Genomic DNA, 27023 nt, shown 5'->3' with positions numbered 1-27023 from the left:
TTTTGGTAGTAGAGACCGAGGTCTCTCATCGGGCCTGGCTCAACAAGTAGAGCCTTCCGTAAGGCCCCGTAGGCGTTGGAACGTGGCGCGAAAAAACTGGGCGAGCCATCAACTATGATGGTTCTCGTGAGGTCCCAGTAAAACAGGGGAAGGCCGCTTGAGCATCAAAAGGGTTGGTTTTTGGATATTCATTTTTTTCCCCTGCCATCTCCTCTCGCAGTTGGTTGTGCGTTGGGTGTGCGCCGGTCTCTGGCTGTGGACGTTCACCTATTATCTCGGTCACTTTGTCGATTAGCTGTAGACGGGTGGCATTTAAGGCGACTTTCCCTGAGAGGGGTTTGTAGGGAAAAGTACAGTCGGCTTCTCTGGGGCCATTTCTTCAGTGCGCTCTTGGACGTATCTCTTGTTCACTCACCTTTCTCAGCCACCCCTGTATGTGAGTTGAGGCTGCTCCTCTCCCGGCAGTAGAATATTTGTGCCTCTAATTTCAGCCTTAGTTTCTAACCATATCCCTTGGCTAGCTAGACTATTTCGCTTTACTCCAGTAGAGGCTGGGATCTTGTCTATTGTTTCGCCACAAGTGCACCCCTTCCAAAGGGTTCGGGTTGGGGCTTTTGGCTGACCGTACCCTTCCATTTGGGTGGTGGGGTTGGGTCACAACGAGTTGTGGGATACGCGTAGCTGGTAAGCAACGCACGTGTTCAACGACACCTTACTCGAGACTTCCCCAAAAGCGATTGCTACATTCCAGGGAATTATCGTTGTGACGGAACCAATCTGGAAGTTCTGGTTTGGGACGCTTGTTTGTACCGAAGAACGGAACTGATCGAATCGTGCGCTTTGGGACACTTGCCGCTCATCAAGAACAGTATTTGTGCCGTCATGTCGGACGTTCCGGCCTACCTTCGGTGAGACTGTCTTGGTGGTTGGCGCCACTTCGGCATCTAATTTCAACGTTGTTCTTCAAGTCTTGGGCTGTACTCCTCCTTTACGAAGTACACAAGATACTTGTTCACTCTTCGCTCCGTCTCCCAACCGTCAAAATATCACACCTTGCTTTTGTTTCGGCTTTCTCCCAAGTTAGTGACAGGGTATGTTATCATGGTCATTAACACATCCCAAGGGCAACTGGACACTTATCAGTGGGACTTATACAGGGAATGTCGTTCCGACCTCCAACCACCAGTTTCTCAATCCGACCAATTGTTTGTCATGGAATCGTCTTGCCCTCATCTAGGCGCTGATTTATCCCACGCCGAGATTGAAGAGTGGGGAGACGAATCAATGGTTGCAGGTACGGATGCTTGCTGATATCTCCGCTATTGGGGAATCCTCTTTAATGGGCTCGGTGCATTGCAGTCTGTCCCTGGCATCGATACGACTTCGACCTACGGACCGGAAAGAGTGAAACAGGATTACGCGCTTGCACGTACAGTGTGAAAGTTCTGGACTCGGACACTTCTGGAACAGCCCAGATATGGGTTGAGTCGCCTGGTGAAGGTGGTTGGGACATTGTCGAAATAAGGCCTGTGTCTGAGGGTGCGTATTGCAGATCATATGAGTACAATATCGCCGCTACGTTTGCTGAATGGCGTTGCATGCGCCAGATTTTGCGGATCCTCCTTCGGCCATTTCACGTAACCCGGTGGAAAATTCTAACATCACGAGCTCTAGCAGTGTGGCGATAAGTGAAGAAGCAGAGCCTACCACATTGTTTGAATGGGCAGTGCTGATATTGAACACTCCTAATCCGGAGCTGAAGGTGGTTCCCGGCGCCACTTCGTTCCTATGTGCGTCCTAACCCCGATACTGTTATGCTAGGTCAAGAGAACCCGCGATGCAGTCCTTGCCTTCCGCACGGGAAAACTTCGATCCGTTGGCCGTGGGGTGAAGAACAAACCGGTGCCACCCGATGTTCCCCCTAGAGAGAAAGATTTAAATTTTGTTGCACCCGGAAAAGTCACTAGAAGAGGGAATGGTGGATCTCTGAAAAGTCGAATCATCATACTCCACGCGCTTGCTAACATCGAACAATGGGCGTTAGTGCATTCCATTCCCGATTTACTTGCGCTGGCTAAGTCTTGTAATTTATCATAGGGTCGACCTAGCGTATGCATATGCTGACTTCAAAAAGTCATGCAGTACTAAAATCTATTTTAGGTGGGACATTATTGCTCGGTTTGGGGACGAGAAAGTGGCTGGTCAGGCTCTTCCGCATCAATTCTTCTCTGACTGGGTGAAAGTAGCCGAAGATGAGTCCAAGTACACACACAGATCTTGGAGCCTCTTTGGAATGGAACTAACGGTGATGTTGTCCTTGCCAGACATTTTAGCCTTCTCCGTCGAAGGCTACAGGAACTCGGCTCATTTTATGGCGAGCACACCGTCCACGCGGGGCTTTGGGAGAGTGCTCGGGATACTGCTCATTCTTTGCCTGCCCGCTTGTGCATCATTCACTTGGTGCATGAGGCTCGGGGGCTTGATGTTAATCCCACAACGATTGCTAAATTCCGCGCAGCAGGTGACCAAGAGAGTGTTCGGGTACTAGAAATCATACACCATGATGAGATTACGGTTAGTGGCACCTTACAACCTGATACGGAGCTTCATGCGACTTCAATTTGCAGCACGTCACGGCGGGGCATCGCTGGTTCACGTGGATATGTGAGGCACTGGCACTGGATCCGATACACGAGTTCCGGGAAAACGTACGGAAATACTTCAACGGCCTCATCAGGGGGCCTTTCAACGAATCAGACCGCAGATTAGCTGGAATGACTCCCGATTACTATCTGGACCTCAGGGGCGAGGGAGGAGTTTTAGATCATAAGAAAGAAGGTCCCGTTACGTACAATATATAACCAAAAAGTCCATTCTTATGTGCGAAATCAACAATTGCTCGCTCGACTAGTGACTAGCTACGATTATGTACCACAAAAATAAATGAGATGATATGTTACAATGGAACCAGAAGGAATCGAGTCCCAGGATCCGCAAAATAATCAAGGGTCGCTTACTCGTCTTCGCCCATAATGGCCGCCAAGCCATCATTGGCTTCGTCTGCTACGCCTTCGAATACTTTGAAAGCGGTACGGCTGGCAGCATCGCCGTTCGTAGTAAATTTGGCAGAAGACACATCCTTCTTCCAGCCAACGGCCCGCTCCTCGAATACTTCAGGCCTTCGATCCAAGAGTGCTTCAAGTGCTTCATCACTGATGAGATTCTTCTTGTCGTCCGAGGCTGAGACAACGTGGATCTTCTCACTTTCCAGGCGAAGGAGTGTAGCTGCCATTTCCGCGATACTCTCCTGCCTTGTGGCTTGCTTACTGTGGGGAAGTCTGAACTTGCCTGCAGATGAATTTAATTCCTGGAAAGACTGTGATCCGTGCACCGACACGCACCTTTTGCGATGACCAGTGCCTCCAGCTTTCGCTTCTCCCCAGCTCGCGACATAATCTTCGTTTCGACCGTGTGGTTCGCCACCAATCGGAAGATAAGAACAGGACGGGTCTGGCCAATGCGATGAGCCCGATCCTGTGCTTGCAGATCCATTTGAGGATTCTATATACCCGGCAGGTTCAATGTATGCACGTATATCGCGAGCGCAAGACTCACCCAATCCTGATCATAAAAGATGACGGTGTCCGCTTCCACAAGGTTGATGCCCAATCCACCAGAGCGAGTGCTTAGAAGGAAAAGACGTGGAGCAGAGGGGCCATTACCGCCATTATTGAAAATTTCCATTTGCTCGCGCCGTTCCTGAGGCGCGGTTGACCCATCGATGCGACAAATCTCCCACCCTTTGTACTCACGGGCCCAATCCTATAGTATTGGCTGAATATTAGCTCAAAGGATGAGAGAAGGGGGCCTTGCCTCTATCACGTCCAGCATGGTTACAAACTGGCTAAAAAGGAGGACTTTGTGCGGCCGCGACCCGTCTTGCTTGGCATCCTTACCAATAAGTGCTTCCAGAAGTCGATCCAGGAGGAGCATCTTTCCGCTAGCATTGATAAGGTCATCCCCGAGTATTGGCTGCCTTGTGACGGGATCCGTAGGCCAGGTGAACAAGTACGGATGAGAGCATACTTTTCGAAGCTGCATGATTGTATTCTGAAGCTTCATATTGTTCACGGATTTAGCTACCCATGTAGCGGTCGTGAGTATGAGTTCACGCAACGAGCACACTGCTTACTTGCTTGCTTGAGGGCGTACTCTCGTCCCAGCGACTCTTCAGTCTTTTCTTTGATCTTTCTGCCTCTCGCGGTCAAACTTTTGGTGCGTGGCTTATCACTCTGGAGTTGAGCGAAGTATTCATCGTCATCGTCAAGAACGTCATAGCTAATATCTGCGCGTCGACGAAGTCGCATCTTGCGGGCCCCTTCGTCATCATCTTCCTCTCCAGACGAAGAACCAACGTCCAGCTCAAGCCTGTTGCCGCCAGATGCTCCGAGCCCACGACCGCCATCAAAATTCTCGATCAGCCAGTCTCTGACTCGACCAGATAGAATGGCCTAGCACAGAGGGGTGAGTCGTCGTACGTCAATGGTAGACAATAGTTCACACCTCGTAGATTTCCACTTGCGGTCGAGTGAGCGGAGCAAAAAGAACATATTCCTTTTTAGGAGGCAAATTGAATTCCACGTCTACCTTAACGCGTCGTAGCAAGAAAGGCTTGAGGATTCCGTGAAGTGTAGTGATAAGACGTCCGCTGTGGGCCTCTGTCAGGATCGGATCCCCAGGGGATTCACCACCAAATTCATTTGCAGCACTCGGAGCATTGAACCTGAAGCCCTGAATTCAGATGAAAAGACACTGCACGCCTGCAAAAACCGCACCACTGGCGCAGTCAAAATCAGACCCAAGGACTTCCAACTTTGGAATAATGGCTTACTTCTTGAAAACTATCAAGGTCGTTGAAAATGTCGGGTAGGATGAAATTCAAGAGAGACCAGAGCTCCGCAAGATTGTTCTGTATATGATGTTCGGAGAAGTCGGTTGTGAGTGTGAGTAGTGTTTGCATACCTGTAATGGAGTTCCAGTTAGTATCATCCTATTGGCACTGGAATACTGCTTGATCTCGCGCATAAGTCTAAGTGATTGGTATGATCAATACGGAAATTTTTCAACCGAGAGAGCCGTTCTTACTTGCAATTCATATTCTTCAAACGGTGACCTAAGAAATAAATGAGGAACGAGGTGCTCCTCCGGGATCAAAACTGAAGGTACCTTCATCAACAATGATATAACGCCATTCGTATCTAGACAGGTGCGGCCGATCTCGCATGACAATATCGTAGGTAGTCAGGACAATAGGGAACATATCAATTTTTTTCTCAGGTTTTGACAAGTCATTGAGTTCAGGGAGAGACTTCCGAGGGATGGCACGCTTGAAACTCCGCTTCTTCTTAGACCTGGATGCCGGGCCAGGACTGGCTGGGGAAACCGTGGATTGGTTCGGGTGTTCACTATGCATCACTTCCTCGCGTAAACGCGCACGCTCCTCGGGCGAGCCATGATAAACGCAAGTGGGAATCTAACGGATGGCTCAGGCAGGAGGGTGGATAGCATAATGACCCACATACAGCAGGTGCGAATCGCGTGAATTCGGCTTCCCAGTTGTGCAACACACTGAGCGGGGCGACGACCATTATTGGGCCCTGAATGTAACGCGCCTTCAAGTGAGCAATGAAAGCAATAGTTTGGATTGTCTAAGGTAATTCAATGTGAGCGCGCATCATTCTTGGTTCTCCAAATTATGCATACCTTCCCTAATCCCATTTCATCTGCCAAGATCCCATTGAGACCATTGTCAAATAAAGATAGCATCCACTGTACGCCTTGAAGCTGATACTCCTTCAGAGTTGCGGTCATTAATGGAGGCTGCTCGAGGGTTGTGCTATCTAGGGCGTCATTAGTTTCCGGATTAATTGCATCATTTGTTTCATCAGCGTGGGGACGTTTTGCATCTGGGGTCCCTGGAGCTTCTTCCTCTGCCATGCGTTTGCGTGTCCGGGGCTTGGGAGACGACACTGAAGATGCTGTCACTTTGGGGCCCGCATCTGAAATCACCTTCGCCTCGAGTGCAGGCTTTTTCAGCCCAGCCTTCCTCTGGCGCGCGCTCTCTTGCTGCTCCTTGAGTCGAGACGCGAGAATGGTGGTGTATGCCGTAGACCGGGAAAGAAGCACATCCAGTTTCTCCAGTTTCCGACGTAATTCCTAAGAATGTGGTTACTGCAAATTCAGCAATTCAGTCGAAACGATCAACATGCCTCATCCCTTTCGTTGGTGACTGTTTTGTCTTCTAATGTCGACGCGGTCTTGGAATGGGACACGCTGGGTGCATGAACCGCGGTTGCCTCTGAGGATGGAGTGGACATTGCGCGTTCAATAAAGTTCTAGCGGCAAGAACGCGAGAATAACGCGTCTTCGCTTTGGATCAACGCGACGTTCCTTAGAAGAGAACGGCCCAAAGCGCAAGCGAAATTTGGAGTGGAAATCAGCGCGGAAATGGCCGAACGGCCCTGATAAATTGAGTCAGTCCAAACTTGCCAAGAACGTCAAGACAGTTTCTAAAGAACTGGGAGAAGAAAATGATCTATATATACACTGCAACACATATAGGCAAACACGGTAGTAGGAACAGGGAGGCCACAAACCCGAACCAAGGCGGGATCCAGCCTCCATGAGGAATAAACTGGAGCGACCCAGGGGCAGAGAAAATTGGCGGGGCGGGGGATCTCATGGAATCGGGGATTGAGGGAAACTAGGACTCCCGCAGGTGGCAAGGCGATTTCGCGGACCGCCCATGCTCAACAAACTTTCGAAGTTCATACTATCCGCACGAAAAGAACGTCGGTCAGCCAACACTCGCGGAAAGTAAAAACTTCATACGAACAACATCATCATTCAGAGATCTGGGTATATCACGGCTCGCACCTGTCCCACGATTGTGATGAGAACGGAGGATCTGAGTCGAGGGGCCCGACCGAAAAGTCCTCGACGAGGGACGTATCTATCTCGAATCAGATGAACAAGTCCAGATGGCTCCTAGAACGCCACTAACCTTCGGATTTGCGGCAGTCTCCACCCAATCAGAACCGGAGTGGTCGAGATGCTTAAACCAGTTACCGCGTTGATTGAGCCTCACAGTTTCCAATAAGCGATACAACTAGCACAATTTGTACCAAACACATACGACGCAAGCAGACTGTTGCTATAGATTCTGCATAGAACTGTAAGCCGACTGGGTCAGCCAGGAAATTTCGCAAACGCTAAAGCTTCTGGAGCGCACGGTAGCTGAATCCAAGGGCAGAATCAAATCCGGTCAAAAACTGATGCACCAAGAGTTATCCCCGCCCCCCTTCCGAAAAATGCTAGTGATGATTCGAAACTCACCGCAACGACAATAGTGCAGGCCATCACACTGGCCAAAGTGCCAGTGCCGAAGGTGAATGCAATAAGACGTTTTATGCCCCTATCCGTCCTATAGAAGCTGTTAAAAGTCATTAAATCGGGGTGAAAGTGTGGGGGCATACGATCTGAACCTAGTCTTGGTTCCCATAAGTTCACTGATCACGGAGTATGTGATGAGAACATCGCAAAGCGCGGCAGATACGCCAGCAAGGGTAGGAGGACACTGCTTTAGAGCTAATAGTTAGTAGGAGTTAAAGTTTCTCAAGAGAAATGGGGGAAGACACGTCCGACACATACGTGTTTGGGTCTGATGTACTCTGCGATTGTATTTACCATCACGCTATTGGGGTTAATTCAACGCATACGTCAAGCACCATGCATAGTCTCGGGGACAAAAGCTTACGTTGTAGCCATTGACCCTACTCACAAGATATTGCACCTATCAAACAAACCATGACAAGGTGTGCGGGGGACTCACATAGTCCAAAGCCTAAATGTCGAGTTAATATCAGGAGCGACGGTAGACATGCCATGCAGAATGTACGCACCCAACTGTACATGGGCCCAAAATACCTTACAATCAAACATCAGACGAATTGATAACAAGCGGATGACATGGACAAACGATAAAGCCAGTTAAAACTACCCGTTTCTTATTCACTGTTGGTGTCAGGGGCTGATTAGGCGGCCGCAGGAACTAGCCGGGGGAGGGACTCACAGAGCCAGCATCGTCTTGCATAAAACCTGGGAGGGAAATGACCTGAACAGTGCGACAATCATGAGACAAATGATGCTTACATTTGGACAAGGTAACTGACAAGTGTCTAAATAGAAATTAGATAAAGGCAAGGAAGGAAGATAAGGGATCTATGTACTTCTGTGAACACAGTCGACTGAGGAAAGGACGGATTGCTTCAGAGTATGGGAGCCAACATGGTGAACTGAGGGCATACTGTTATTGACCTGGGGTGCGTAAGTACGTGGTAACGATAGAATAATCGACCTCCAAGCTGGCAGAGGACTCACCATGTGAAGTGCTGCGTAAGTTGGGGTCTGCTAATATATGCAACCTGGACCCCAGAGGCGCTATTGATGAAGGTGGCGAGGGGAGTGAAAAGAGAGAAGACGCACGAGATACATATACAGCGTGTAAACACAGAACATATGGTGCAATGTGTCGATCGCTGTTACTACGATTACCTAGATAATAAAGCTTAAGTATTCCCTAGTGCGCATACAATACTCACATTGTACCGAAAGTATCTGGGGTCTTTTCTCCAAAATCGTTTCAAATAAAGACAAGCCTTAAAGCGCGTGAATTGATTTGTAAGAGTTGAAAGGAGACATGGACACACCTGGTAGTGTTGTACTGCAAGGAGACTATGTTGATATTCAGTTCCCGATCGCATTGAGGACAACTAATCCACGAACAAAGAAGAGAAAATCGTGCAGACGATCAATGCCCCGAACGTTTTCTGCGCAAAACGAGAATGGGACGGAGACATGGTGATATTCGAATGGGGTGCAGATGGGCCGCGAGCTAAGTCCCCCATTCGTACATCCACTAAGGAGTCCTTATATTAGGAGTAGCCATCGGTAGGCAACATGACACTATGTAACACAACATCTTAATCCTATTGCCCCACCCACATAGAACCAAATAACCGAGGCACCGATCACTTTCAGGGTAGCGGATTGTGCCACACAACACCAAGAAAATTCACCGACAACCAACCGGTATTTTACCAATAAATAGGATTAGTACGCATTCGTGCCGCCACTCTGCATGCCAGACAAGTCCGCATTGTACAGTGATGAGGAATGCCCTGTCACTGATGTCTGGAATGTCTAGGATACGTCTCGCAATCTGGGTCATGTTAACTGTTGCGGTAGAACTTTCCGCCAAAAATTCTTTCTACCATCGCGCACTCTGCCACTCTTACTTATTAAGCTGTCGTGGGTGTTGCCACCGTGGAGGATAAGATGAGTCGGAAAGATCCGTCGCGACGGGTCAACCAATTTTCAAAAACTTAATTGTTCCGACGGCGCCCAGGAAATTTTCACCGACGGTCGCAATGACTTCCCCGAAAGATGGGATTATGTAGTAGTACATGTTTGCGTTGCCACTGCTAAGGCTCTACTGAACGAGTTTACATTGTACGGTCATGAGGACTCATGCCTATCAATGCCTATCATTGCAGTACTCCACCCCGAATGTTATAACTTTCTTTCCTATAGGGATGCCATGACCAGGCAGATATCTGCATAGGGTTCGTATGTTTGGCCACCAGGAAGCAGCGACGCTGCTGCTTTCAGCTCAACGTTGCCAACTCCCACATAAGTACACGCACCGGGGATGATGATGATGATAAATACCCCGCAGCCCCGTGATGACGTGGCAGTGCGGCTGTCCTGTCCTGACACCGTAGCGTACATGGGGGGAATGTCAATACATGATGGGTATTCTGCGGGGATGCGTGTGTGTTGCAGACTACAGGTTGGTCTCGAAATAAATACACGAAAATAATGTGAAAAGAAGGGATGCGTTCTGTCTGTAGGCAGGACTCCAGCCTCTATGACTTCGTATTCGGTCTGGGGAGTCTGTCCTATGACTAAGTAGTTCCCTAACCATTTCCTCTGGGGAGTCTCCACTTACATGTGGTCGGTTGTGCTGCCAGTTTTCGAAAAGGGGGGATTCCTCCTTTCGGGGCGGACGTTAACTCTTGGGGTCGAGGGTCTATTCGGTTGGAATTTTCTTCTCATATGCTCCACTCGCGCTAAGGAAACTCGCTACTCTTAAACTACCGTCTTCCTCACCGAGAAGGTCTGCTACGCCTCCCATGACAGTACAAGGGCTAAAATCGGACTGGGAGGAGTTGGCTCTATGATTCTACTCCCACAACATGCAGAAGGTGACGTGGAGCAGCCAGTTGCTGTTGCTGTTCCATCTGGGTGCGAGCGAACAACTAGGAGTCTACACGCTGCCCCAGCACTGGGAAAATTCACCGACGGTTGCCAGGTAACTGAGGCTCTGCTCCGTGAGTTTGTATTCGTAGATTGCTGAGGAATCCCTGATGATTGCTGTAACTTGATTTATTTGTGACACTTTTGTGCTGGCAGTTCTCGCGGAGCTGTCCCCACGACTTAACTGGATCTGGGTCCATCTGAGATCATTTTCGCTTCTAGTGCAGGACTTTAAAGCTCTGGCACGCCCGATAGATCGGGAGAGAAGCATACTTATCCAGCTTCCGGCGTAATTCCCAAGCACCACGTGTTCTCTTCGAGGGAGTCTGGAAAGCGGAGACGCCGGGTGCTTGAAACGGTGGTAGACTTTGAGGATATGTTGGATATACAAGTCATGATGAAGCCCATCGTTATGAGCCCACTCTGTGGCGGACACTTGGTGTGGGGCGAAGGGGATGAGCGTGTAGGGAAGCTGACTATATGATATCAGTATAAAGTATTTCACAGTATTTATAGTAGAATAATCAATAAACAGGATCGAACGACCTGGAGGTGGTTGTTGAGGTTTGTGCGCAGGAACATATGTCGGTACGGCTTGGTTAAGGGCGCCGAGAGTGACCGCTTCTACATTCGGAGTGGAGGTTGACATGGCTGAATTGGCTGGTCAAATTAAACTGCTTATTGCTCGACCCGGACCAGCGCCAAAAATTGAGCAGAGAACAGTTGCTACAGAGCTTGGAGAGAAACGTCTCTTTATCGCGACAAAAAAGCAGCAGAATAGAGGCCCGGCGGGATATCAGCTGCCGTGGAGATTACGCTGGAAAGCAGCTCAGGAACAGAGGGGATTGGTAGGGCGGGGAATCTCGTGTGGGAAAACGAAGGCTGCCAGAGTGACTTGCCGTATCGCTGACCTCAACTTGCGTTCACGGATTCAAGACACATTTCAATCATCAACTCGGATCGAAACGGTCAAACATGCCCCGTCCTCTCGTTGGCAACTCTTAAATTTATCTTCTGATCTCGAGGGCGCCTTGGAAGTGGGCGCGCTAGGTGCCTGAACGGCGATTGCCTCTGAGGATGACTCTATTCTGATAGAGGCTGGTCACCACCAGTTTCCGTGGAGATTAAATTGGAAAGCAGCTCGGGAACAGAGAGAATTGGTAGGGCAGGAAATCTTAAAAGTTGGAAACCGAAGGAAACTTGGGCACCTGCTGGTTGTAAAGTGATTTTCCGGATCATGGCCTCAAATTATGTTGTCTATTCCTTTCTGCTCAACGACGCCGCAGAGTTCTCAGAAACTCTCCGTGCGAAAAGCCAGTCAGGTAGAAAAGTTCCAGGAAAGACTTGGTACGAACACAATCTGAGTCCGAGTCTGAGTGCTGTCTGGCCATACCACCCTTGTTCCAGGATTAGAAGCCAAGTGATGAGAACTGGGAACCTGAGCTGACGAGGGACACTTCTATCTCGAAATCAGGTGAACGTGCAAGGCCGGATGACGCCTGGAACACCACTGACCTTCTCGATTTGGGGGAGTTTCAACCCAATCGGAATCGAAGTGGTCAAGATGCTTAAACCAGTTGCCACGTTGATTGAGCCTTACGGTTTCCAATGAGCGATACAACTGCACAATTTCGACCAAACACATACGAGGCAAGCAAATTGTTGCTGTAGATTCTGCATAGAACCGTAAGTCAATTGGGTTAGCCAGGAAATTTCACAAATGCGAAAGTTTCTAAAGCGTACGGTAGCCGATCCCAAGCGGTTCATAATCAAGCCCGGTCAAACACTGATGCATCAAGGGTTATCCCCGCCGTCCACAAAGAATGCCTTGATTTGAAACTCACCACAACGACGATAGTGCAGGCCACCACGCTGGTCAAAGTGCCAGTGCCGAAGGTGAATGCAATCAGACGCTTTGTTCCTCTATCCGTCCTGTAGAGGCTGTCATTAAATTAAGAGGGATGTTGAGCATATGTGATGAGAACATCGCAAAAAGCAGCAGACCCAGCACAAAGAATGGAAAGATATCGCTTTGTAACTAATAGTTAGTAAGAGTTGGAGTCTCAAGAGGGATGGAGAAAGATGCATCTGACACATACGCGTTTGAGGCTGATATACAATTGTCTTCACCATCACGCTATTAGCATAAATTCAGCTCATACGTCAATCAAGACTAAGGCTTACGTTGCAGCGGTTAATCCTACTCACAAGGTAACGTGTCTATCAAACTAACCACGACAAAATATGCGGGAAACTCACATAGTCCAAAGCCTAAGTATCCGGTCGGTGTCAGATGGGAGTAGGAACAGTGGCACGCGTATCCATGAAGAATGCACACACAAGTGCACATGGGCCCAGAACACTTTACGACCAAACATCAGGCCGAATTCGTAGCAAACGGATGACACGGACGGACGATAAAGCTAGTCAACACTACCCGTTTCTTATTCACTGTTAATGTTAGGGGTTAATTTGGCGGTTGCAGGAATCTAGCCAAAGGAGAATCTCACAGAGCCAGCATCGTCTTGCATAAAACCTGGGACTGAAGCAGTGCGACTATTATGAGATCCAAATGACGCCTACATTTGGACAAGATAACTAAGAACTAGCTAATAGGAAAATCAGATAAAAATTCAGGAAGAAGATAAAGACTCTACGCACCCCTGCGGTCAAAGTCGCCTGAGCAATAGGAATAGGATGGTTTGCGTCAGTATATGGGAGGCAACATGGTGAACTGGGAGCATACTGCTATCGACCTAGAGTACGTAAGTGACTCAAATCAAGCCAGCATGTCATTCTTCCGTTATGAATATGAGGAAACCCTGATTTGGTGATTCTAGTGTCGAACTGAAGACTATCCATTCCAAAACCTGGGCCAACACTCCTCTCCTGGCAATCCCCCACGCCCAGATTCCACGCTATATATAGTAGACGCCATCGGCAAGTGGATATCATTCTGAATCGTACCTTGCGCCGGCGCGGGGGGAATTCTCGTGTGGAGCAATTTGCCAGTGAATTGAATTGTTTTTGGAGGACATACGGACATACGACACAAAAATTCGGATATAACTCAGTACAAGTTATCATTTTTTGTGGATGATCACATGACCACTTGGTGCCCCAACCATGCCTCAAGACGAGGGGATGGAAGATGTGCAATATTCTTCCACATCATTGGGTAAAAGACGCCCCATATTACGTGACGATCAAATAGAAACGGTCTTTCAGTCTAGCGAGGATTCTCGCCCCTTATGGGTAGCTTACCTAGAGAAAGCTGAGGGCAAGGCAGACCATGAGGCGTGGAGTAAACTCATTCGTAGTGTTCTGTCTACTCTTTCTCAGGGTCTGAACGAGGCGGGTGTGAAAGTTGTTTCACGAAGCGAGCGGGCATCGATCATGGAAAACTTCGGCGATGTTGAGCGCAGAAAATGTCAGGATCTGATTACAGACGCACTCAGACAGAGCAAATGGCACCCCTTGATCAGATATGGTGTGTATCAACCAGCGTTCGAGGCACTGATTGTGATTAATTGGTGGTACAGTGGATGTGAAGCTGCGGCTCGCAGAACCTGGGGTGCCTTCTCAGACGGGTGATGAACTACCGCCCTGGGCGTCGCACGTTGACACTGAGATCATCCGTATGTCTCCAATTTCAAGTTGTAGATGCCTAACCCTAATCCCTTTTGAATTTTAGAGGAAGGTCAGAAACGACTGTGAGGTTGTTTAGTTCATTCGCCTGATGAATTGTTTCGGCACATTTAGCAATTCACTCCTCCTGGAATACAAACTATGAGCTTAACTATCACAAACTCCTTCTCAACAACATTCTTGCGATGTCTCGCACTCAGTCATACTCTTCGACAGTATCTATTATCCAAAGTTCCGGTTACGGGAAGTCTCGTATGGTCGATCAACTGGCTACTCTCGTATTTACGTTGCCCTTCAATCTCCGAGATCCCCTCGAGACTCGAGGTATGATTATATCATGAGTAACTGCTGGACTTATTAACTGTCTACATAGTTGGGGCATATCCTCCCCAGATCCGAGTGTTAGACAGTTGTTGACTAAATCATTTAATCCCCCTCAGTCCGATATTTCCGATGCCGAAGAACGAGAATTGACGGTCCGATATTACCTGTTTTTCAGGCATCTCTTCGATTCCGTGGGGAAACGAATCAAGGCTGAGTTGAAGGACACGACCAATCTGCCTTGTGCATGGCGGAGATATTTGGCCAGCAGCACAAGTGAGGGCGTAACCCGTCGGGAGGAGTTGTACAAGGAGGTTGTGAGCCAAGTGGAAATGGATTCTAGCCTTGCTGAGATCAGAGCGGTTTGTTTCAGTGTTGCTCGCCAGTGGAGTGATTATTAATTGGCTTCTTTAATTAGGACCCGAAGTCCGGGGTGGGAGCCAAACTCCTGAAATCTGTTAAAGTGGCATGCGATAAGTTGGTTCGCCTTTTTCCCCTGGAAGATCAAGGCAGTGTACCCGATTCCGAAGCTGTCGACGAGAAACCTGGCATTCGGGTGTTCCTCTACTTCGATGAGGCTCATTCCCTCACGGACCCGTGGATACCGCACCGAAGCCGTTACGACAAGATGTTGTCATGCCTTGAAGACTTGAGGACTAGGGAGATTCCTGTTTTCACCATCTTCCTCACTACGAGCTCCCATTTCGAGAACCTTGCTCCAGCTCCGGGTCCCAGAAGATCCGCTCGCATGACAAGTGAGGACTCCCTCCTTCAGGCACCTATTATGGAGCTGCCTTTCGACTGCTTCCGTAAGGCTCCTGTGATCAAGGATTTCGACAGTCTGTCATCTGCAGAAGTTCTCTCCTGCTGTGGACGCCCGCTGTATGAATCCCCTCTGCAAAGCTGTTTCGTGGAAACTAACTGACGGTTTAGATGGTGGACCATGTATGATGCTTTCAAGCAAAATGACAAGCTTCATAACAACATATTCGCCAAGAAGCTCATGGATTTGGCACGTGCGAAGCTTGCGGGTCTAGAAGGTGCCACTGGAGACCTCACGAAATACACCCAAGAAGCAAAGCTAGCCGTCATTGACATGCGGCTACAACTCGATTATGAACCAGCACGCCAAGTAGCGGCAACTGCATTGGCCCAAATGGTAGCGTCGCATATGCGCACAGTATTCTCTATTCCAACGCATCGTGATTACATGCGGTCTGGATATCCCTCTGAACCATGGCTTGCGGAAGCTGCGGCGCAAGAAATGGAAAATTTGCACTCGCTCCAACCCGATTTCATCTTCAAAACGCTGGAGGAAGTAATGAACCAAGGTATAATTGACATTGGAGAGAGAGGCGAGGTCATAGCGCGTGCTATGATTATGCGGGCATATGACCGTGCCGTTGGAAAGTCCAGGCTTCCACCCTATACAAGTGATGACAAGTTTATCAAGTTCAGTCGAGGCTGCCGTTTGATCGACTTCATCGGGTGTCTGTTCTCAGCAGGTGCGGCGCAGGACGTCCTTGCTAGCCTACCCATTACTGGTGGGACCGTCAATCTCGGCGAGCAATTTGAGAACGCCCGAATTCGGTTTACGCACTTTGCTAGGCTGCATAGTGAGGATGTCGTATCTACCGCCGGCTGTATAGCGGGGATAGTGCGATGCGCCGCTTTCGTTACCCAGCGTGGACAGCCGAGCATCGACATGATGATTCCAATCGTGCTAAATCCACACAAAACCCAGCCGGACCTGCTTCGAAGGGAAAATGTAACAGCAATGTTCATCCAGATCAAAAACCGTCGTACAGCAGGAAACACCGCGGGCTACAATATCGATGCTCGCAATCTATCATTCTTCTCTGGCGGTGATCAACCTTATATAACTCTTGTAATGGAGTTAGGAGTATTGCCGACGGAGCTCATTCAGCAAGAAAAGAAGATGAAAAAAGGAGCCCCTAGCTTCCGGCCGGCAGAACCTCCTACTCCTTCACGGCTGATGACGACCAAAGAACAGTTGCGAAAGAGCCCCCGTGCAAAGCCCGTGGAGCATGAATGCTACAATATCTTTGCCTATGGGTGCTCCGCGACTGTGTACAATATGCAGCCGGGTGAAGTACAATGCTATTCCACCTTATTGAGGAAAGGTGGTCTCTTTGTAGAACATCCCCGGTGGGACGATAAATCCCTGGACGCCCTGCGCTGTCTGGTTCCGTTCTTGTCTATCCGAAATTGCGAAGAGTGGTTAGAAAAGCTTGGTGTTATGATTGATGGAGATGGGGTGACGGAGAGAGGATTCACCATCGATGAGATGGCCAGAACTGTATTGTTAGGCGTGAATGATATGTAGGCTCATGCATCTGGGAAGAGGGTTCCCCTTTCAATCGCGTCCACTCGAAGAATTGTTTCTTTTTTTGCAGCTCATTTCTTACCTATAATTTTGACATGGCACAGCTGTACGTATACAGTCCAGTGTTTCTCTGCACGTATAAACCGCTGCTTGAGCTATCTTCAACGTAGGCAGCGTTGAGTTGGGCCACCTGCTCGATCCAGGCACCTGCTACTCGTTCTTGCCACACTTTCCCGTCCCAAAGCACTCGACTCGAAGCAACGTCTTTTCCCGCTACTCATTCACGCTGTAACTTGATTGATCTGCCGCAGTTCCAATAGGAGGCGCATGTGATGGCTAGCATTTGGTTGCTCAGCTGATAGCCCAATGATGGGCGCGATCTTCGCACCCATCCTGCTTGTTGTCACAGCATCAGAGCCTTCCGATCTGGCCGACAAGCAGATACATTAGGTTGGATGCCTGCGGCTCTCTATAGTTTTGTTTTTTCTCTTACCTTGTGTGTCGTGGCCTTTGCACGCCTACCGATCACACTGCTTTGCTGTCGAAATAATATTACGAAGTCATAGAGGCTGGAGTCCTGCCTAGTTGAAGCGCTGCGCGCTGGAGGCTAATTAAGTTCTAAAGATGGAATTCCGCTACTCCGTAGCGGTCCTACGTTTTTTTCTCCCAAACTCAATTGTCCTATGCACAGGTCTGTATGACCCCAAACCCAGGTCCTTTCTCTGCCCATACAGTTCTATCCGCTCGCTGCATGGCTGCAGTGTAAATTACGTGGTCCTGAAATCAGAGTATGCGCAGAGCGAGAGCGAATCTCGGCTTCGCCTCAGCCAATAGCAATGTTGAGAGTGAACATGCATGCGAGGTAAGAGTAGCGGGATCTGCCGCTTCAGGCGGCGTTCCACAGTTATTATTGATACAAACAGACCTTTCCATGAAGGATGTTTCCCAGCGCTCGAATGTTTTTATTAATGAGTGTATAGGATCTTTTCCCCAAAATCGCTTCAAACAAACATATGCAATCTACCTTAGTGGCTGGGATCCTGCCTACATGTGCAGGCCTTTTGGGATGAATCGGCCTTACAAGAATTGAAGGTAAAGTGGGCACGCCTGACAGTGTGTTGTACTGCAAGGAGACCGAGGCAGATACTTATTCAGCACCCAATCGACACAATCCTAAACGCCGGGAGCAATTAAAGCACGTACAAAGAAGAGAAACTTGCACATATGATCAACACTTTAGTAGAGGCTGGAATCCTGCCTATAATCAACACCCTGCACATGCGATGTAGAACTGGACCGGGACGAGGGTATGATAACGTTCGAAAATAGGAGTGAGTGGGGTGAGTCACGTCATAGATGAACTACAGGTCCCCCACCCACGCATCCATCAACAACTCCGAGTGGTTGGTGGCAAAGTCCCATGGTAGCTGGCGCTTGCGAATGTCAGTCAGAGTTCGAAATCGGTCATCTAGCGCAATATGGCGCCCTCATTACTCTCCGCTATCACTTTCTTGGGCATTCAGGGACGTCTTGATCAGGCAGATGTCTGTATAGAAACCCTATCTTTGGCCGCCGGGAAGCAGAGACGCGATTGATTTCAACTCGACGTTGCCCACATCCACATTCATACATGCATTCGAGATGCCTATTTGCTGCATCTCCCATGACAGTGCAAGGCCTGCAACATTTGCGGCGTGTGGGAGGACTCAGATGGTGATGTGGAACAGCGATTGATCTCTTCCACGTGGTCATGCGAGAACCAGACTGAACAACCGGAAGATCTGTCCGACGAATCAAGAACTCTACATTCATGTTACCACAGCTCGGGCTTTACCAGACGAATTTTCATCGTGTAGTGATGCGGAATACCCGATCACTGATGACGGGCAACGTAGATCACGCCGCCCAAGTGCCAGGGAATTCCATTGATAGTAGCCGAGCAGCCGAGGCTCTGCTATGCAGACGAGTTTTTATTCTACTAGAATGCTGGGAATCCGGCCCCAATCACTGCTATTTGGGGTGGTAATTTACAAACTAGATTCGTTTGATGTTTGTCACGCTTTTGTGCTAACAGTTCCCTGTGGGGCTGTCTCCACACCCAACTGGATGCCATTATTTCTTTTCGGGGCTCGCACCATTACTAGTGCTGGATTTTCGAACGCGACTGCTTCTTTGGCACGCCTCCCCATTAAATCGCGAAGCGAGATGATGGCGGTGTAATGCCCATAGGCCGGAAAGAAGCCATACAGCCTCTCCAGGTTTCCGACGTAATTCGGCTGGTCAAATTGAATCACTTAGTGACAGGACTCATTCCTCGACCCAAGTCAATGCCAAAAATCGAGCAGAACGATTGCTACAGAACTTAGGCAGAAGAGGTCTATTTGTACTTCACACCACATAATCGGAGCATGCCAAACACAGCACTAGTGATACAAAGTCGATAAATAGGCGGCAGAAACCGAGGCAGGATATTCTATTCTAGTAGAAGCTGGTCACTAGCTAGGCGGGATACCAGCTTCCGTGGAGAACAAACAGAAAAGCAGCTCAGGAACAGAGAGCATTGACAGGGCAGGGAATCTTAGAGTTAGAATCGAAGAAAACTGGGGCTCCTGCTGGCCGTTGAGGTGATTTCTCAGATCACTGGCCACTGTCCATTCGCTTCTGCTCAACGAACTTGTGAAAATTTCAGAACACTACCCCTCACGAAAAGTCAGTCACGTAAAAATTCGAGGAAAGGTTCGAGGCACCAACTTGATGTGAACGTAGTCACCACTCTGAGTCTGAGTGGGTCTGGGCATACCGGTGCCTGCGCTTGTTCGACTATTAGAGGCTAGGTGGCGAGGACTGGGGTTCAGAGTGGGGAAACCTGACCGAGAGGTCCCTGATGAGGGACACATCTATCTCGCATTAGATGGACAAGTTCGGATGGCACCTGAAATGGCACTGACCTTCTCCGGATTTGCAGCAGCCCCAGTCCAGTCAGAATCGAACTGATCGTGATGCTTAAACCAGCTACCGCGTTGATTGAGCCTTACAGTATTTAGTCAGCGGTGCAACTAGCGTAATTTCTGTGAAGACACATACGATGCAAGCAAACTGTTGCTATAGATTCTGCATAGAACTGTAAGTCGATTGAGTCAGCTGGAGAATTGAATAAAACGCGAAAGCTTCTAGAGCATACGGTAGCTGAATCCAAGTGTCTCGGAACCGAGTCCAGTCAAAAACTGATGCATTGAGGGTTATCCCTCTCCATGAGAAAAGTCAGCGACGATCTGAAACTCACTGTAACGATGATGGTGCAGGCTGCAATGCTGCTCAAAGCACCGGTGCTGAAGGTGAAAGTGATCAGACGCATTATGCCCCTATCCGTTCTGTACAGTCCCTTAGATGTTATATTAAGGTGGAGTACGAAGGACATACGATCTGAACCCGGTCTTATTTCCTATAAGTTGACTGATCACCGAATATGCGATGAGGATATCGCAAACAACACCGGATCCAGCGCAAAGGGTAGGAAGATATAACTTTGTAGACAATGTTAGTAAGATTCGAAGCTTCTCTGTAAGACGGTAAAAGATGTATCCGACACATACACGTGTGGGCTTGATGAACTCTGCGATCATCTTCACTGTCACCCTGTCAGAGTAAATTCAGCGCAATTCAATCAAGCATCATGTATAGACGAAGGCTTACGTCGAGGCTGTTGACCCTACCCACAAGATAGTATATCAACTAAAATAGAGCATGATAGAGTATGGGGAAACTCACATAGTCCGAAGCCTAAATATCCGGTCCGGATCAGAGGGGGTAAATGAACAGTACTAGTGACAGGTCGTTCCATGCAGGATATACGCACCCAACTGCACATGAGCCCAAAACACCTGTGCGACAAAACCTCAGACCGATTTAATAACAAGCGGAGGACATAGACGGACGATAAGGCCAGTTAAAACCACCCGTTTCTTATTTACTGTTAATGCCAAAGATGAACTAGGTGGCGGCAGGAAACTAGTTGAGGAAGGTGCTTACAGAACCAGCATCGTCGTGCATAAAACCTGGCAGAGAAATGGCGGAAGCAGCGCAAATATTACGGGGACAAGTGATACCTACATTTGGACAAGGTAACTGACAAGCGTCTAACGAGAAAATTAGATGAAAGTTGGGGGAGCAGGGACTCTACGCACCCCTGTGAACACGGTCGCCTGAGAAATAGGGTGGTTTGCTTCAGCATATGGGAGACAACATGGTAAAACTTAGGGCATACTGTCACAGGCCTGGAGTGCATATGCGAGTAGCAACGAATCAGCGATAGAATAATCGATCCCCCGGTCTGACAGATCGCTCACCATAAACAGCGCTGAATTCTTCGGAGTTTAGCAGCCTGGACGCTGGAGGCGCTACTACTGGAGGGACTGAGATGCACGAGATACAAATAGAGCGTGTAAAGACAAAATATTTGATGCAATGTGTCAATCGCTGTTACTGCGATCACCTAAATAATAAAGTTTCAGTGTAGTCAAATGTTTGACACGCATAGATAATGTTCACATTGTACCGAAAGTATCTGGGATCTCTTCTCCAAAATCTTTTCAAATAAAGATTGGCCTTATAAGGCGTAAATTGACCTTGCAAGGACTGAAGCGTAAATAGACACACTTGATAATGCTGTACTGCAAGGAGGCTATGGATAGATATTTAGTCCACGATCGTCCCAGCTCTAAGCACCGGTGTTTAGGCCACATACAAAGAAGAACCAATTGTACATATAACTAACACCCCGAACGTATCATGCAGAGCCGGACTAGGAGCCATGAAATGAAGATACGGCGATGTTCGATGTTAGGAATGGGGGTGAGGAGTACGGGTCCCTCATCCATAGTGAATTCTTATGTTGGAGCTAACCATTCGACAGGACGGGGCCCGGAAGGGCAAGATCATATGTCACACGTCAACCGCCACAAGAGAGCTGGGTTATTCAATCCGATTCGCGTGAACCGAACAGCCACATTGCCTCCGAATCATTCCGACGGTGGATCATACCGCGCAAACATATTCAGTCCGATGGTAGCTGCCGCAAACTTTCTGGCCACGTGTTCGATCGCGAAATGGTCATCTCGCGCAATTGTAGCGGAGTTGGCCGAATATATTTGTCTATTTGTCTATTCGCGCTTGGGGCTTTCCTCCTAGACGCTCAGGGACGTCATGAACATGTAGGAATTCGCATAGAATGCCTGTGCTTAGACATGGAGGGGCAGGGACGCTGCTGTTGCTTTAGCTCAATGTTGCCAACGAGACTCGTGGCTTGCGGCTTAAGCCAGCCAGTTCTGGTGCTATGTAGGAACCAAGTTTGCGTTGCGCAATACCCGATCACTGATGTCTGCAACATGCTTTTCAATCCGGGTGGGCAGCTTGATTGTTCGTTCGAGTCCGAACAGGTGGATTACAACGCCACCGGAGGCATTCACCGACGGTCGCCAAGGCGTCAAAAAATATTTGTCGATGGATAGGATTAGTTACGCGAGTTGCCTTTCCACAGCTGAGGCTCTGCTATGACTTTACTAGACGGGTTCTATGGGCATACCGCCGAGTGCCCAATCACGAACGTCTATATAGGGTAAACTCGATCCAGTTGTGGCGCTTGTCACACTTGGTCCACAATTCTCCCGTGGAGCTGTTTTTCATATATCAATATCGATTCGTCTGATCAAATGCATTTCACCGCACTGACGTTGTCTGAGTATAGGACGACGTTTGAAGGGCCATTCGGGTTGCTCTCTAGGTAGCGTTTGGTCAGTTCAGCTGCTGTGCGTAGGCCCGCATTTTCGGTGTCGAAGGTGTCGATGTTGCCTCCCATAGTACCGTTCCCTTCAAAGACAATATCACCCGCCAAGTACCCTACTGCGCTGTAGCCTGTGACTCTCTGGCCGTCCTCATCTGTCTTGGACCCACCGGAATCGACGAAGAGGAAGTCCGGGCCGTCTTCGTATTCTGTGACGAACTCCAAGTGATTATCTTTCCAGGATTCTTTGGGGGATGAACCTGGGATGTTCTCCGGACGTAGACTCGAATCCTTTCTTCTAGGTCGTGCCTCTAGGTGGGGCCCTCGGTCGTATGCTGGATGTTTTGGCATGGATGCGCGGAGCGGATCATCACAGCGGAGGTATGTACCGAACTTTGCTGGTGAGGGGAATGCTCACTGTAAGGCCTGAGAAGGCCATGCACGCTTTCTCCCTTCATTTATATTGTATACATGTATTAGATTACTATCTTGTTATTACGCGCGAAAACACTTATTTACAAAAGCTCGCCAACTCCGGCACAAATTGTACATAAGTATTTGTAGCGATGCGGGTGGGTAGATTGGCTCCCTGGCCTGTCTATACTCCATGTTAAAATGTGCCGATAATTATATCTGAAGCACAATGCTCAGTCTCAGCTGAATAGTGAATAGCGTGGAGATCTGAGTAATATTACCTGAAGCACAAAGCTTAAAAGCAATGTACATTATTGTGAAACGTTTTCAACATCATGTGACGTCCTCGATTTCTTCATTGCTTGGATTGTCTCATTGCCTTCATATTTAAGTCGCCAAACGCGAGAGCAACACCTTGCATCTTGCTTGCCGAAAACGTGTCTCACACCGAATACAAAAGGGCCGTCGCGAGTATGTCATCCGAAGGCCACAAGCGCAAGAGAAGCATCGATGACACTCCCGCCAACTTGAGCAAGATTCGCGTGGCGGACGAAGCTTCTGAATCGTCCAAGTGGGAGTTGGAAAGTATCGAGGGCACGGAGGGTGAGCCAGGGAAAGTGGAGACACGCCTGCAGAGGAGTGGCCGCCCTCCTGCCGCCATTTCGGAGGAAGAGGCCATATTCCGGCGCCTTCATAAAGAGTACCGGGATCCAGACCCCGGAAATTCTAAGGTTTTTGCCGCCTTCTCGAAGATTCTCCGGGAATATTATCCCATGATTGGGTTGGCAGACGCAGACTACGATCTACTCGTAGAGGCCATCCAGAAATGTTCCTTAGCTCGGATTGTGGAGTGCTGTATGGTGCCTGTGGTAATAAAATGGCTGGATACTCAACATTTCTTGCAGATGGCCCACTTCGGTTCCCTCAAGCTCAGACGGGTGATGAACTACCACCCCCGGCGCCGCACGTTGACACTGAGATCATCCGTGTGTCTCCAATTTTAAGTTGTAGGTGCCTAACCCTAATCCCTTTTGAACTTTAGAGGAAGGTCAGAAACGACTATGAGGCTGTTTATTTCATTCGCTGACTCGCCTGATGAATTGTTTCGACATGTTCAGCAATTCACTCCTCCTGGAATACAAACTATGAGCTTAACTATCACAAACTCCTTCTCAACAACATTCTTGCGATGTCCCGCACTCAGCCATACTCTTCAACAGTATCTATTATCCAAAGTTCCGGTTACGGGAAGTCTCGTATGGTCGATCAACTGGCTACTCTCGTATTTACGTTGCCCTTCAATCTCCGAGATCCCCTCGAGACTCGAGGTATGATTATATCATGAGTAACTGCTGGACTTATTAACTGTCTACATAGTTGGGGCATATCCTCCCCCAGATCCGAGTGTTAGACAGCTGTTGACTAAATCATTTAATCCCCCTCAGTCCGGTATTTCCGATGCCGAAGAACGAGAATTGACGGTCCGATATTACCTGTTTTTCAGGCATCTCTTCGATTCCGTGGGGAAACGAATCAAGGCTGAGTTCAAGGACACGACCAATCTGCCTTGTGCATGGCGGAGATATTTAGCCAGCAGCACACGTGAGGGCGTAACCCGTCGGGAGGAGTTGTACAAGGAGGTTGTGAGCCAAGTGGAAATGGATTCTAGCCTTGCTGAGATCAGAGCGGTTTGTTTCGGTGTTGCTCGCCAGTGGAATGATTATTAATTGGCTTCTTTAACTAGGACCCGAAGTCCGGGGTGGGAGCCAAACTCCTGAAATCTGTCAAAGTGGCATGCGATGAGTTGGTTCGCCTTTTTCCCCTGGATAATCAAGGCAGTGTGCTCGATTCCGAGGCTGTCGACGAGAAACCTAGCATTCGGGTGTTCCTCTACTTCGATGAGGCTCATTCCCTCAAGGACCCGTGGGTACCACACCGAAGCCGTTACGACAAGATGTTGTCATGCCTTGAAGACTTGAGGACTAGGGAGATTCCTGTTTTCACCATCTTCCTCACTACGAGCTCGCATTTTGAGAACCTTGCTCCAGCTCCAGGCCACAGAAGATCCGCTCGCATGACAAGTGAGGACTCCCTCCTTCAGGCACCTATTACGGAGCTGCCTTTCGACTGCTTCCGTAATGCTCCAATGATTAAGGGTTTCGACAGTCTGTCATCTGCAGAAGTTCTCTCCTGCTGTGGACGCCCGCTGTATGAATCCCCTCTGCAACGCTGTTTCGTGGAAACTAACTGACGGTTTAGATGGTGGACCATGTATGATGCTTTCAAGCAAAATGACAAGCTTCATAACAACATATTCGCCAGGAAGCTCTTGGATTTGGCACGTGCAAAGCTCGCGGGTCTAGAAGGTGCCACTGGAGACCTCACGAAATACACCCAAGAAGCAAAGCTAGCCGTCATTGACATGCGGCTACAACTCGATTATGAACCAGCACGCCAAGTAGCGGCAACTGCATTGGCCCAAATGGTAGCGTCGCATATGCGCACAGTATTCTCTATTCCAACGCATCGCGATTACATGCGGTCTGGATATCCCTCTGAACCATGGCTTGCGGAAGCTGCGGCGCAGGGGATGGAAAATTTGCAGTCGCTCCAACCCGATTTCATCTTCAAAACGCTGGAGGAAGTGATGAACCAAGGTATAATTGACATTGGAGAGAGAGGCGAGGTCATAGCGCGTGCTATGATTATGCGGGCATATGACCGTGCCGTTGGAAAGTCCAGGCTTCCGCCCTATACAAAGGATGACAAGTTTATCAAGTTCAGTCGAGGCTGCCGTTTGATCGACTTCATCGAGTGTCTGTTCTCAGCAGATGCGGCGCAGGACGTCCTTGCTAGCCTACCCATTACTGGTGGGACCGTCAATCTCGGCGAGCAATTTAAGAACGCCCAAATTCGATTCACGCACTTTGCTAGGCTGCATAGTGAGGATGTCGTATCTACCGCCGGCTGTATAGCGGGGATAGTGCGATGCGCTGCTTCCGTTACCCAGCGTGGACAGCCGAGCATCGACATGATGATTCCAATCGTGCTAAATCCACACAAAACCCAGCCGGACCTGCTTCGGAGGGAAAATGTAACAGCAATGTTCATCCAGATCAAAAACCGTCGTACAGTAGGAAACACCGCAGCCTACAATATCGATGCTCGCAATCTATCATTCTTCTCTGGCGGTGATCAACCTTATATAACTCTTGTAATGGAGTTAGGAGTATTGCCGACGGAGCTTATTCAGCAAGAAAAGATGATGAAAAAGGGAACCCCTAGCTTCCGGCCGGCAGAACCTCCTACTCCTTCACGGCTGATGACGACCAAAGAACAGTTGCGAAAGAGCCCCGTGCAAAGCCCGTGGAGCATGAATGCTACAATATCTTTGCCTATGGGTGCTCCGCGACTGTGTACAATATGCAGCCGGGTGAAGTACAACACTATTCCACCTTATTGAGGAAAGGTGGTCTCTTTGTAGAACATCCCCGGTGGGACGATAAATCCCTGGACGCCCTGAGCTGTCTGGTTCCGTTCTTGTCTATCCGAAATTGCGAAGAGTGGTTAGAAAAGCTTGGTGTTATGATTGATGGAGCTGGGGTGACGGAGAGAGGATTCACCATCGATGAGATGGTTAGAACTGTATTGTTAGGCGTGAATGATATGTAGGCTCATGCGTCTGGGAAGAGGGTTCCCCTTTCAATCGCGTTCACTCGAAGAATTGCATCTTTTTTGGCAGCTCATTTCTTAACTATAATCCCGAGTCGAGATAGTACGGCCTGTACGTATACAGTTGGGGCCACCAGCTCCAGGCACCTGCCACAAGTGCCTCCGCAAAGCTCCTTCCGCCACACTTCCCCGCCCCAAAGCACTCGACTCGAAGCAACCGTCATTCACTCTTGGTCTGCCGCAGTTCCAATAGGAGGAGAATGCGATGGCTAGCATTTAGTTGCCTCAGCTGATAGCCCAATGATGGGCGAAGATCGCGCTCATCTTACTTGTTGCCATAGTATCAGAACCCTCCGATCTGGCCGACGTGATTCTCTGACCTCAAGCAGCTGCAGATACACTAGGTTGGATCTTTGGCCTGAATGTTTTTTTTCTCTCTCTCTCTCTTACATCATGGCGCTTGTG

At 48.9% G+C, this 27023-nt stretch overlaps 9 protein-coding genes across 9 annotated transcripts; 4 read left to right on the top strand and 5 right to left on the bottom strand.

The window, feature by feature from the left end:
- Positions 1-882: 882 nt before the first annotated feature.
- Positions 883-2861, top strand: EI90DRAFT_3145887 (uncharacterized protein; the record flags this gene model as incomplete). Its single annotated transcript, XM_039065355.1, has 9 exons — positions 883-908; positions 969-1079; positions 1158-1294; positions 1360-1539; positions 1608-1762; positions 1822-2039; positions 2161-2262; positions 2325-2574; positions 2628-2861. The coding sequence occupies 9 exons, from the start codon at positions 883-885 to the stop codon at positions 2859-2861; spliced, it is 1413 nt and encodes a 470-aa protein (XP_038915163.1).
- On the bottom strand, positions 2773-6143 carry EI90DRAFT_2973500 (uncharacterized protein). Its single transcript, XM_039055780.1, has 12 exons — positions 5764-6143; positions 5583-5708; positions 5227-5533; positions 5146-5173; positions 5023-5089; positions 4892-4969; positions 4564-4785; positions 4193-4511; positions 3874-4139; positions 3616-3822; positions 3402-3561; positions 2773-3348 (listed from the first exon to the last, which is right to left on the bottom strand). The coding sequence occupies exons 1-12, from the start codon at positions 5995-5997 to the stop codon at positions 3014-3016; spliced, it is 2349 nt and encodes a 782-aa protein (XP_038915162.1). The 5' UTR covers positions 5998-6143; the 3' UTR covers positions 2773-3013.
- A 595-nt stretch (positions 6144-6738) lies between these two features.
- On the bottom strand, positions 6739-9396 carry EI90DRAFT_3155239 (uncharacterized protein). Its single transcript, XM_039065985.1, has 20 exons — positions 8845-9396; positions 8769-8793; positions 8661-8717; positions 8545-8613; positions 8440-8483; positions 8367-8376; positions 8289-8306; positions 8212-8237; positions 8132-8157; positions 8039-8073; positions 7962-7986; positions 7892-7903; positions 7817-7832; positions 7711-7753; positions 7536-7639; positions 7396-7483; positions 7292-7331; positions 7196-7232; positions 7064-7142; positions 6739-7012 (listed from the first exon to the last, which is right to left on the bottom strand). Exons 1-20 carry the CDS (start codon positions 8964-8966, stop codon positions 6857-6859), a joined length of 1032 nt encoding a protein of 343 aa, XP_038915161.1. The 5' UTR covers positions 8967-9396; the 3' UTR covers positions 6739-6856.
- A 722-nt stretch (positions 9397-10118) lies between these two features.
- Positions 10119-11330, bottom strand: EI90DRAFT_1350951 (uncharacterized protein). The gene has a single exon (XM_039051713.1). The coding sequence runs from the start codon at positions 11024-11026 to the stop codon at positions 10388-10390; it is 639 nt and encodes a 212-aa protein (XP_038915160.1). The 5' UTR covers positions 11027-11330; the 3' UTR covers positions 10119-10387.
- A 2173-nt stretch (positions 11331-13503) lies between these two features.
- EI90DRAFT_3125086 (uncharacterized protein) lies at positions 13504-16693 on the top strand (the record flags this gene model as incomplete). The annotated part of the gene is made up of 7 exons (XM_039063785.1): positions 13504-13867; positions 13920-14015; positions 14072-14077; positions 14140-14349; positions 14419-14708; positions 14765-15228; positions 15280-16693. The coding sequence occupies 7 exons, from the start codon at positions 13504-13506 to the stop codon at positions 16691-16693; spliced, it is 2844 nt and encodes a 947-aa protein (XP_038915159.1).
- Positions 16694-19088: 2395 nt separating this feature from the next.
- Positions 19089-20570, bottom strand: EI90DRAFT_3062137 (uncharacterized protein). The gene is made up of 10 exons (XM_039060617.1): positions 20550-20570; positions 20462-20473; positions 20387-20402; positions 20287-20329; positions 20114-20217; positions 19977-20064; positions 19875-19917; positions 19778-19814; positions 19642-19723; positions 19089-19590 (listed from the first exon to the last, which is right to left on the bottom strand). The coding sequence occupies exons 4-10, from the start codon at positions 20314-20316 to the stop codon at positions 19408-19410; spliced, it is 567 nt and encodes a 188-aa protein (XP_038915158.1). The 5' UTR covers positions 20317-20329; positions 20387-20402; positions 20462-20473; positions 20550-20570; the 3' UTR covers positions 19089-19407.
- Positions 20571-20651: 81 nt separating this feature from the next.
- Positions 20652-21742, bottom strand: EI90DRAFT_1350238 (uncharacterized protein). Its single transcript, XM_039051711.1, has 8 exons — positions 21438-21742; positions 21350-21374; positions 21242-21298; positions 21040-21185; positions 20958-20967; positions 20878-20895; positions 20723-20829; positions 20652-20663 (listed from the first exon to the last, which is right to left on the bottom strand). The coding sequence occupies exons 1-7, from the start codon at positions 21503-21505 to the stop codon at positions 20800-20802; spliced, it is 354 nt and encodes a 117-aa protein (XP_038915157.1). The 5' UTR covers positions 21506-21742; the 3' UTR covers positions 20652-20663; positions 20723-20799.
- A 4-nt stretch (positions 21743-21746) lies between these two features.
- Positions 21747-22342, top strand: EI90DRAFT_1350117 (uncharacterized protein). Its single transcript, XM_039051710.1, has one exon. It carries the CDS (start codon positions 21799-21801, stop codon positions 22198-22200), a length of 402 nt encoding a protein of 133 aa, XP_038915156.1. The 5' UTR covers positions 21747-21798; the 3' UTR covers positions 22201-22342.
- Positions 22343-23235: 893 nt separating this feature from the next.
- On the top strand, positions 23236-26693 carry EI90DRAFT_3062127 (uncharacterized protein). The gene is made up of 7 exons (XM_039060616.1): positions 23236-23741; positions 23792-23872; positions 24005-24214; positions 24264-24574; positions 24631-25094; positions 25146-26225; positions 26351-26693. The coding sequence occupies exons 1-7, from the start codon at positions 23360-23362 to the stop codon at positions 26556-26558; spliced, it is 2736 nt and encodes a 911-aa protein (XP_038915155.1). The 5' UTR covers positions 23236-23359; the 3' UTR covers positions 26559-26693.
- The last annotated feature ends 330 nt before the right edge of the window (positions 26694-27023 follow it).

The sequence above is a fragment of the Cantharellus anzutake genome (genome assembly GCF_015039405.1).
Source record: "Cantharellus anzutake strain C23 chromosome Unknown EI90scaffold_30, whole genome shotgun sequence".
Lineage (NCBI taxonomy): Eukaryota > Fungi > Basidiomycota > Agaricomycetes > Cantharellales > Hydnaceae > Cantharellus > Cantharellus anzutake.
Note: the sequence above shows the minus strand (reverse complement) of the source record. Positions and strands in the feature narration are given on the sequence as shown.